This window comes from Suncus etruscus, chromosome 2 (assembly GCF_024139225.1).
Source record: "Suncus etruscus isolate mSunEtr1 chromosome 2, mSunEtr1.pri.cur, whole genome shotgun sequence".
NCBI classification, from domain to species: Eukaryota; Metazoa; Chordata; class Mammalia; order Eulipotyphla; family Soricidae; genus Suncus; species Suncus etruscus.
This window is the reverse complement of record NC_064849.1, coordinates 92,848,458-92,860,067: the sequence shown is the minus strand read 5'-3', so window position 1 is coordinate 92,860,067 and position 11,610 is coordinate 92,848,458. Positions and strand designations below refer to the sequence as shown.

Genomic DNA, 11,610 nt, shown 5'->3' with positions numbered 1-11,610 from the left:
GGCCAAGAGACATTGGTTTGGGTCAGGTCCTGAGGACTCACTACAGACTGGACACGAACCCATCTGTCCAACATGCTCTGAGCCAGCAGCCCAGATCAGCGTGTCCATACACCCTGACCATGCTGAGGAGGTGGAAAAGGTTCAGGAGGTTCCAGATACACTTGCCACACAGGGCAACAGCCACCTGCGAAGGACCTTTCCCCATGTCCATAGAGTGACCCATGTGTGGGGCCCTGGTACAGCCCTCCACAGGCATGGCTGAGCAAATGAAACCAGTGGTGACTTAAGACTTTATTGCAGGTCTGGTCCGGGTGAGTCCAGCATCCTACACCTGTAACAGTCTGGAATCTACACTCAAGGCCGCAGCTCAAGCCAAATCCTCCTCCTTCCTTCCCTGCTTGCGCTCTGGCACTGTGACGGCAGCACAGGAGTCGCTGAGCAGTGCTGGCCTGGGTCAGAACAGTCCCAAAGCTAGGGGAATCATGCACTGGCTCAGCAACCTCCCCAGGCCCAGTGGGCAGTGAGTTAGGAAGGCGGATGCTCCTCCTCCCGAATGCTCCGGTACTTGGCCATGTCCTCGGGGAACACCTTGGACAGCTCCTGGATCAGCAGGCTCTTGAATTTCTGAGGAGAACGAGAGGGCAGTCAGAGCAGCTGTACTTGTGGGCCCCTAGCATGGGATCAGATACACCCCACAGACCCCCACAAAAAGAAAGAACATAGCTCTACCCCTTCCTACAGCCAAAGTAGGGCAGCTGGTTGCCCACAAGGACAACGCCAGGCGTCTGAGCGGCAGAAACTCTGGTTCCAGTCCGAGCTACATCACACAGACAAGCCCCACCTTTCTCAGCCTAGCAGCAGCCATGACCTAGCCCCGTAACCTCTGGGTGTGAACTGTGGGTGTCTGAGACTGTCCCTGCACCCAGAAACCACCACCCAACCCCACTGACCAGTGAAGTCTCATCTCTTCCTTCTCCGCTTTCAGCAAAGTCTACACTGCCCCCACACTGCACCCACGGGGTACCCCTACAACATGATACAAGTCCAGATACTGGAAGTGTGCCCAGTGGGGGAGGGGTAACAGGGAGGGACAAGATAAGCCCAAGGCCAGTCCTTGAGCAGAGGAGGCTGCAGTGCTGACCTAACAGTCCAAGGAGGGCAAGAGTAATGGGAATTCCAGACAGGCACAGATGGAGGAGAAGGAAGAGGAGGGGGAGAAGCTCATGGACAGCCTAGAAACAAGGGTTCCCCATCCTGTCCAGTCCCAGGGAAGTCCGATGTCATCTATGTATGAAAGGAAACAGCCACATCACAGCAAGAAGCCCCAGTGTTCTAGAGTGTTCTCATCTGGCATAGAAGCACAAAGGGCCTGTCTACTGTGGGGGCAGAAAAAGCAGGATAAGCCAGTCTGGGGCCCCAGCACCGGGGAGGGCTGTCAGGAAAGGACAAGATTCGCTAGCTCCAGTGACAGGAAACCCCCTAAACAGAAGGAAACCACCCAAGTGTAAACGTGAGACCAGAGCCTAAAAACAATGGAAGGGGGAGTCAGACTGAGAGCACAGCAAGGAAGGCATTTTTCTTGCACAGAATTGGTCTGGGTTCAATACCTGGCATCCCACAGGGTTCCCCCCAAACCCACCAGGAATGCAGAGCCAAGAGTAACCCCTGAGCACTGCCAGGTGTGGTCCAAAACACAGAAACAACGAAAAAAATAAAAAAAAAGCCAGTGCATGGGGACAAGTGACAATCCCCAACAGCCCCAGACATAGAGCTGAGGAAGCCATGAGTGTGAGCCACAGTGGCTTACACTGGCGTCAAAGGTCAGAGCCCAGAGGAAGCACCTGCCTGGCTCCAGTTCTGCCAGTTCAGCGGCCACTGGAACCGACTTGCTCCTAGTGTGGGGGTGCAGCAAGCCCAAGAGGGTGTCAATGAGTCTCCTCCCCCTCAACCTCACAACACAGGGGTGCAGCCAACTTCCCGCCATGCCTCAGCACCCACAGCACTGACCTTCATGGTGTCAATCTTGCCCTTGACCTGCTCGTTCTTGGCCAGTGCCCGCTCCAGGCACTCCTTGGTGTAGAGCTGGGGATTCCGGCCTTGGTCAATGTACCTGAAACAGGAAGCATAGCCATCAGCAGCTCTGGAGCCTGGAAGGACCTCAGAGTAGCTTTGAAGCCCCCCCCCCTTCGGCCCATCACATGGCCCAGAGCAACAGGAACCCCAAGATCAGGGGTCTATCACTCCCACACAGAGACCATCTGCCAATGGCTACCCTGCAGGCCCCCCACAGTCCTTGGACCCACACTTGAGCCCCAAACCACCAGTGAGGTCAGGTGAGGCCAGTTGAGGTCTGGTGAGATCAAGTGAGGTCAGGCCCGAGAGAGACCAACCACCATCCACAGACTCCAGGCCCAAGAAGCACTATGGGAAGCATAAGTCATAGCCACTTGGGGTCCCTAGGAAATCCTCAGGAGCAGCCTAGGCTGCTAGGACAAGACAGGAAGCCCATGGGGGAGTGTCCCTGATGCTAGTCCCACACACACAAGACAAAAAAACAAGGCTCGACATTTTCCTGGGACTTCTGGCCCCTGCCTGCCACAGCTGTCCCCACTGCTCCCCAAAAAGTCACTGTACAACTCCCCCTGCTTTCATCCTACATGATACTGAGAGCTGCATCTCAGAAGGGCACCTGGCCAGTGTATAGTGCCCAAGGCCCAACTTTGCAATCTTCCCTCACCCACAAGACTCCTGAGAAGGGAATCAAAGCTGCAGCCCCATATGAAAACCTGTTGAGTTTCCCCACAATGGCAACGGAAACACCAGCACTTCTGTTGAGAGACACCAATGAATTACTACTAAAAATGCCAAACTGGCTTTCAGCAATAACCAACAGCAAGTCGATCGCAGGTTCTAAAAAAGTCTAGATGGTTTTGAGACAATGGGAGGAGTCCAATTGTGGTCCATTAAAAAAAAATAGAGGATGTGGGAAGGAAGGAAGGAAGGAAGGAAGGAAGGAAGGAAGGAAGGAAGGAAGGAAGGAAGGAAGGAAGGAAGGAAGGAAGGAAGGAAGGAAGGAAGGAAGGGATGAGGGAAGGGATGAGGGAGGGAAGGTATGAGGGAGGGAGGGACGGAGGGAGGGAGGGAGGGACGGAGGGAGGGAGGGAGGGAGGGAGGGAGGGAGGGAGGGAGGGAGGGAGGGAGGGAGAAACTGAATCCTGCCAGGCTTACAAGGCACCTCTTCCCACACTCCAGGGCCAAACCCATTTGTCTCTTCCCACCCCAGCATCTGGGGCCAAGGCTGTACCCCAAAGGCTGCCATAGACCCCACATCTGATAATGCAGATGCTGTGGGCCTTATACAAGGCCCCTCCTGGAGAGGCTCTCTCTCTCACGTGCACGCACACACACCCTGACATGCATGCATACACAGCTGCAAAATAAAGTCCCACATGCCACTGCCAGTCCCTCATCTCCTCCTAGGCCCCAGAGAAGCACATCTCCTTAACAAAGAAAATACCAGACTCAGAACAGAGATATAATATATCAGGGAGGATGCTGCCTTTGCACACAGCAGATGTGCAACGGGCTGGATCCCCAGAGTCACAAAAGCCCTCCCCCAAGCCTCATGAGGAGTGATCCCTGAGCACAGAGGAAAACAAAGAAAGCAGTGTCTTGCTCCTGGGAACTTCAGCCTGCTACACTCCCAGGAGGAAACAACCAAGGCCCCACGATGGTCCACAGGGCCGAGCAGCCCCATAAATCAGCAGGTACTGACCAGGTCCTGCAGAAGCACACAAGCAAATTCAGGAGATGAAGCCTGGATGGCTAAATCTACCCTGAATCCACTTTCTAGTAATGCTAACTGGGCCACACGGCAGAAGGGCCTGAACTGTCTTCCCATATGCTCTGCCACAGACACAGGGGTCTTGAGTATTTGCACAGAATGAGCAGAATGGTGTCCTCCAAAAAGAGCTGGTGCATAGGTCTTCATTCTACTCAGAATAATTCTTCTTTGCTGATGCTTATCATTCACTGGACTGAAGCACCTTTGAATGGAAGCACCTTCTAGATTGGTCCCTTACCCTACCTGTTCTCCACCCTAGGGTGTGGTATTCTGCTTCCTAATAAAGACTCTGGGTCACAAGAAAAAAGTGCCTGCAGTTTCAGTTCCCCACAATGGAGCTATCTGCCTGCTGGCCTTGGTCTTAGAAGCAGAAACCTTGTGGTGGAATTTTCCTGAACCTGCACTATCCCCTTCAATGTTGTGTGGGTTATTTCCTGTGTCAGCATTTGTTCCCAAACCCGAATCTCCCCTATCTCTCCCTTTCCTTCCTCAATACTTCTGAATAAAATCTATTTTTACTTCAAAAAAAAAAAAAATCAGCTTCCTTAGGCTGTCAGTTTGGGAGACAACACAGCAATTTCTTCTCAAGTTATTTCTAGCTGTAATTTGTTTGTTTGTTTTTTAAACATAGTAACAATATAAAACATCTCCATTCTCAAGAAAAACAATAAAACAAGAAGTCACATGAAGGGTCTCAGCTGGGTCTCGTCTTCCTCACGTCAGTCACTGATTTTCATTTACCCGGAAGACTCACTTCCAAATGTGTCAGCCCTGTTCCAGGTTAAGTTCCAGGGTGGGAGAGATCCCTACCACTTTTCTGTCCTAGTATACCTCATCCCGACCCCCACCCGCAGGCACCGAAATAAAATGAGATCAACTACCCGGAAAGTACAGGCAGTAAAAAATAACAAGGCTGGGAACTTACTCAAACACTTCTAAAGGCACAGTAATGTCATGTAGCTGCTGTCTGCATTTATCAATGTCCTGCAGGCCGGTGACGATGAAATTCCTGGGAGAATGAACAACAACAACAAAAATGGGACATACAGTTAATTGGGTATGCTGGAATGATTCCCTCCCCTCCAGCCAGAAAAACAGGGTCTCAGTGTCAGGCAAACGAGCTCCCCCAACCCGCAACACTGGAACAAAGATAAGGAGTGAGGGAGGTGGACCCAAAGCTCCCTGTGTGAAATCTGTGTCCCCATTGACACTGATGCCATAGCTAGCACTATGGGCATTTGTTTGCTTTTGGTCCATCTTAGGGTTCTCAAACTACAAGCGGTGAAAGGCCTCTGCTAAATAGACATTTTATTTGTAGTCAGGAAAATGCTCGGTTCCTTCTGTTCTGAGCCTCGGAGAGCCCCCCAGAACTCGCACTGGGCACTGCAGTGCGGGCAGAGGGACCCTCGCCCCACGAACACCAACAGGAGCGAGACCCACAGGCGTTGACAGGGGGTGACGCTGGGCTTGCGCTGCCTCCATTGGCTCCCCCAACGAGAACCCCCAAATACCAACCTTCTGCAACACCTCTTAAGTGTGCCCTCAAACCAAGAAGTGAAGGGGGCTCACCTCTGAGCTGTGCCAGGGTGCAGAACGGGTGCAGGTGAGTGTTAAGGTGAAGCAGGGGTGGAGGGTACTAGAGTGCAGGAGGGTGCGAGAGAGGGTGCCAGGGTGCAGCAGGAATGCAAGTGGATGCTAGGGTGCAGCGGGGATGCTGCAGGGGTGCAGGAAAGGGCCAGGGCGCAAAAGAGGTGCTGGAGGTGCAGCAGGGGTGCAGGTGGGTGCCAGGGTGCAGCGGGGGATGTAGGAGGGGTGCCAAGGTGCAGCGGGGGGATGCCGCAGGGCTGCAGCAGGGTGCAAGGGGCGGCCCGTCCCGTCCACAGCCCTGCTCGGGTTCAGGCCCCGCAGAGCGACGAATGACCAGCGTCCGCGGCTCTCCCCAACCCCACCAGGCTCCCCGATCCCCCGTCCCCGGTCCGGCCGGGAGAGGCGCTCACAGCTTCTGGTTGAGCCCCGCCTGGCTGCTGGGCTGGAAGTCGCTGACGATGATGCCGAGCTGCCGGATGTTCTCCACGAACTTCTCCAGGTGCTCCTCCAGGTGGTCGAACTTCTCCGCCATGGCCGCGGGCGCTCCGGGCGGCTCCCGCCCCGCCGCTTCCGACTTCCGGCTGGGCCCTACTACTTCCGCTTCCTCTGTGGGCGTGGCCTGGGCATTGGAGGTGTGTCTAAGGGCATGGAGCGATCCTGGGCGGGGCCGAGTGTTGGGGGAGGCGTGGTCACGGCCGGGGAGTGTGCGGAGCGTGGAATGGGATGGGAGCTGGGTGGGGCTGGGTGACGTCACTAGACCACGCCCCTCGGTCCCAAGCATCTCCCGTTATAGCAGGACCCATTGCTTGATCCTGGTTTGGGATGCTCAGGCCCGTCCTGCGCGCTCATAGAGGGAGGACTTGGGAGAATCCACGAAGCAAAACGCCTGTGCTCTGAGCCACGTATTACAATACGCCTTTTATTTTTTATATATTTTATATAAATATTTGTATTATTAGTTATTAAATTTTTTATGTTTATTTTAGTTTTTAATTTAGTTATTAGTTATTACTTTTAATTTAGTTGTTTATTTTAGTTATTTTTGGTGTCAGATCCGGCAATGCTCAGGGACTCCTCCTGTCTCTGCACTCAGGAATCTCTACTGGTAGAGACTGGAGACCATATGGAATGCCTGGAATTGAACCTAGAGGCCTGCCTAGTACAAGGCAACCGCCCCCCCCCCCCTCCACTGTGCTATTATATGCCCCACCATGAAACCCGAATTAGAGCAGGTGAAGAGCCAGCTCCATGGACAGGGCTTGGAAAGTGTGACTAGTCCACATGGTGAAAAACATTTTTTTTTTTGTTTTTGCGTATACAAATGGCAGGAACTCCTTGGTAGTAATTACAGAAATACATAATGAAAAGGGAGACATGTCTGCATTGCCCACCCTTCCAGTCCTTCTTTGCAAAGGAGTGTAGTTCCCTTCCTTTCCGCATTGCTTTAGGAGCATGTGAAGCACTCGAAGACATTCTTGCCCCTCATTACTAGGCCTGTGTGCCTGCGGGATCCAGCAGGCCTCCTCCTGGGCTGTCAGCCAGGCTCTCTCCCAATGCTCAACATCACCTTCATTCACTCTGAGAGGCAGCACAGGCCGGGAAGGCAGACCAGGATGTCCCCAAAGGGGCCTGGCATTCTCAGTGAGGGAACGAATGAGTGTCAGGCCAGGCAGGGTGGACAGCACCATCCATAGAGGCCTCTGATCCTTCAGCCTCTCAGTCACTCCGGGGTCCATATTCCATAGCAACTTCACAAACATACACAGAGGAAAACTATGGGGTTCTCCAGATAAAGGCATCCCCTTTGCAGCAGCAGTGACCCCTCATATAACAGTACCCACTTCCTCCCCTCATACCTACCCTGCCCACCTGGGGTCTTCACCTTCTTGTGCCAATTATAATAAAGCAGCAATCCTGCTCCCGCCCCCTCGGTCTGCAGACTCCCAAAGACTGCAGCGTTTGCAAAACAGCTTGATACTTAGCATTGGCCTCTCTCTCTCTCCTCTCTCTCTCTCTCTCTCCCTCCCTCCCTCCCTCCCTCCCTCCCTCCCTCCCTCCCTCCCTCCCTCCCTCCCTCTCTCTCTCTCTCTCTCTCTCTCTCTCTCTCTCTCTCTCTCTCTCTCTCTCTCTCTCTCTCTCTCTCTCTCTCTCTCTCTCTCACCCTTGCCCAACTATAATCAGAAAGAGCACCCAGAAAAGGAAGCTTATCCAATGTAAGGAAACAGGAACAAATCAGCAAAGGCTAACTGGGCATGGAAAGCCACTGATCTTAGGTGAATAAAGATCCTCCTCTAGCTGAATGGTAAAATGATGGAATCGTGGAATCACAAGGAAATGAATTAACACTCCTCAATTCCCTCTTAAAGAAAGAGATAGAGATGGAAGGAATCAACTTGGTTATTCATTCAGAAAATGTAAAGATGTGTCAGTACTGCAATCTAGAATCCCTAAACAAATGGAGAAGGAATGGAAAAGGAAAGCCCAACTGATTCCATAACAAAACCACATGAGAAAAGAGCAACCATGGGGTTGGGGGGGAAGCACAAAATAAGTGAGTGAATAAGAAATGGGAGTCAAAGAGCTGTATGTAAATTTTGCATACAGGAGGCCTGGGTTTGATCTCTGGTTCCACATAGTCCCCCAACCTCAGTGGGAGTGACCCCCAAGCCTGGAGCCAGTACTAGCCCTTGAGCACTACTGAGTGTGGACCAGAAACAAACAAAAAATAATAAGACAAACAATCGTCGATCACAATAAATAAAACGGATTTAACTACTTGCTTAACAGACAAAGCACAGACTGAAAGAATTTTATTGTTTTAGTCTAGGGATGTGTTATACTTTAAAGATAAATTAAAAGATTTATTTAAAGATAAATGCCCAGAACAAACACAAAATGATTATAAAGAGATAGACTTGAGAAAAAGTGGTTATAATAAGAATAATTAAAAATTGATAGGAATGTAAAAGTGGCTTAATAATATAAGCGAATATATATGCAACTGATACACTAACAGTAACTAATAAGCATCTATAACCCCAATTTTATGATATACAAATGTTGACAATTTATAAGAAAATAATAAAAATTCATAACAAAATATTTGAATTTCTTTATAGAAAACAAAAAAGAGAATAAAAAAAGAAAGAATGTGGAAGCTTTGAACAATATGATTAACACATGTGATGGGTGAGAAAGTGAACCTGAAGAACAGATTGTTTTTGACCCTGTAAGGAGTATTTCTCTAGAATCTCCCAAGTCTGTAAGGAGTATTTCACAAGATGACACTGGAATCTCCAAGCATAACGCAGGTCTATCACAAAGACCAAACTCCTGACCTACAAGTAATTGAAAACCAAAATGCACTCCTAAATAATTCATGATTGTACATATGTCTGAATTTGTAGGGGCAAGACCCATTTTATACCTGCCATCCCTGAATAATAACAAGTATCCTCCCTTCCATTCACTCTCTAAGGTGACTCAGTGGGGCTGAGAGGTTATATGATCTTTCTAGGCAGAGGGGAACATGGGGTCTATTTGAAATGACCAACTAGAACTTTTTAACCAGCTTCTGCTTGTCTTCGAATGAAGTCAAGCTTTTTTAGGGGAGAAATAGCCTGGAAGTGTTAAGCTAAGGTTTCAAATCCAAAATCAAAAGGAAGGTTAGAGTGATAGATAGTACAGTGGGTTGAATACTCTCCTTCCTGGGTCAGTATGAGTTCAATATTCAACACCTCATGTGGTCTCCAGAGCCCCTCTAAAAGCGAACCCTGAGCAAAAGTCAATATAATAAGCCATGAGCACCACTGAGCATGGCCCCAAAAATCGTTTTTTTAAAAGGCTAAAATGGCAGACGAAAAACCACAAAAACAAAACAGAAAAGGAGTGAAAAGAAACCTTCAGATGTATGTTTGAAAAAGAAACCTTGGTTTTCTCTCCCCCTTTTATTAGAAACTAAAAGCAGGAATAGTAAAGAAAAGTGGTTTTGGGCCCGGAGAGATAGCACAGCGGCGTTTGCCTTGCAAGCAGCCGATCCAGGACCGAAGGTGGTTGGTTCGAATCCCGGTGTCCCATATGGTCCCCCATGCCTGCCAGGAGCTATTTCTGAGCAGACAGCCAGGAGTAACCCCTGAGCACCGCCGGGTGTGGCCCAAAAACCAAAAAAAAAAAAAAAAAAAAAAAGAAAGAAAAAGAAAAGAAAAGGAAAGAAAAGTGGTTTCTAGGGACCGAAGAGATAGCATGGAGGTAAGGCATTTGCCTTGCATGCAGAAGGACGATGGTTCGAATCCCGGCATCCCATATAGTCCCCTGAGCCTGCCCGGGAGTGATTTCTGAGCATAGGAGTAGCCCCTGAGTGCTGCCAGGTGACCCAAAATCAAAAACAAACAAAAAAAAAAGTAAAGAAAAGAAAAGAAAAGAAAAAGAAAATTGGTTTCTAGGGAGACTAGAGATGTAATACAGTGGGCAGGGCACTTGAGTGCACACACTAAACTCTAGTTCAATCCCCAGCATCCCATATGGTCCCCTGAGCACTGTTGCAAATCAGGAGTAACCCCTGAGTCTCACAAAAATAAATAAATAAGTAAATAAATAAATATTGGAGAGACATCACAGCGGTAGGACATTTGCCTTGCAAGTGGCCAACATAGGACAGACCCTACTTTGATTCCTGGCATCATATAGGGTCCCCCGAGCCTACCAGGAGTGAATTCTAATGCAGAGCCAGGAGTAATCCTTGAACACAGCCAGGTGTGATTCCCCCCAAAAAGTTGGTTTTTGAGGCATTAACCCAGATCTACTCAATTTGAGAATGTCTCATGGAAAGGTCGAGGCCAGCAATATTGTCAGTGACTGAATGTGTAAAACTCAGAGACTATTTCTCAAGTTCCTATTTATGAGTGTCTGTAGGTTTCTGGACTTCCACTCTACATCAGAGTGGCCAAAAACCCGTGCACAATAAAAGCAGGGAGATCTCCTCAGATGGTCTGGTCTCAGCATGTGTGACATTCTTGCCACCATGGCATGGCACATGCACTGTCCTGGGAAGGGACATAAACCCACAGTCTCCAGGAGAGTCAACAGTGATTAACCAAACGAGCCACTGTAAAGAACTATGAAGTGTAGAAGACCCATCTCAGTGAAGAAAGACAGATTGTCCCACTGGGCTTTTCCTGAGATTGTCTAAGTGGTTCCTAGCCTAGAACCCATGATATTACTTGATCCCTAAAACATAAACAGGCAATTGGTTAAATTCAACCCAACTCATGAATTTTTTCAAAAATATCCCAGAGAAAACCAAGAATAGAAACATACTAAGGCCAAGAAATAACCAAGGTACCAGACTTTGTGCTGATTCTGTACTTTGAGTGAGTCACAAGACCTGCCAGTGTCTCCAACATCACTGGTAATTAGTGCCATGTGCAAGCAAGGACCAGTTGGAGTGAACAATGCTTGATGGGTGTCCAGGCTGCCTTCCCGTTCCTTAACATCAGCCTCATCTGAACTAGTGTGTCTGGGCCTAGAAACCTGGGTCTGTCCTACTTTCAAAGGGTGTCCTTCAAATTTCCCCCCAGAGCTGCCAGGCTAAGATATGAAACACAAATTTTCCATTGTGAAGGACACCTTGAGGCTCAACACTGATAAAAGTTGGAGATGGTACAGCAGGTGGGGCATAGGCTTGGCAAGCTCCAAGCTGGGGTTCAATTCCTGGCAGCACCCAGGACCCAGAGCATCCCCAGCATAGCCCCAGAGCCCCCCAAGCACTGCCATGTGTGACCCTGAAGTTCCTGGCTCTTCTGGGATGGCCCAAAATTCCCTGCACCCCAGTGCCCCAGCGACATTGCAGCTCAGGCCCTGAATGGATGGTTCCTATGGACCAAGAGCAGCTTAGGGGGGGCTCCTGAACACCACTTAGGAACCCCTCCCCATAAGTCAGGCTAATGTTAGGGTCACCCACCAGAAAGAAGTCAAGTGTTGTCCCTCTGGTCCCAATTCCCCATGAATGTGTCTACCCATGAGGTCCCCCTTCCTGCTGGGTGGACCCTCAACATCTAACCTGTGACGAATGAGGAGAGAGTGTAGCTTTGACCCTCTGCTCAGAGAAGGAGCCTTGTTTCCAGTTCCTAGAGGTCCTAAAGAACAATCCTGGAGTTCTTGTGCTTTTGGATTTATGTCCC

The 11,610-nt window shown here is 49.8% G+C and overlaps 1 protein-coding gene across 1 annotated transcript; it reads right to left on the bottom strand.

The window, feature by feature from the left end:
- Positions 1-267: 267 nt before the first annotated feature.
- On the bottom strand, positions 268-6,032 carry MED10 (mediator complex subunit 10). The gene is made up of 4 exons (XM_049767956.1): positions 5,842-6,032; positions 4,770-4,853; positions 2,008-2,110; positions 268-624 (listed from the first exon to the last, which is right to left on the bottom strand). The coding sequence occupies exons 1-4, from the start codon at positions 5,961-5,963 to the stop codon at positions 526-528; spliced, it is 408 nt and encodes a 135-aa protein (XP_049623913.1). The 5' UTR covers positions 5,964-6,032; the 3' UTR covers positions 268-525.
- Between the last annotated feature and the right edge of the window lie 5,578 nt (positions 6,033-11,610).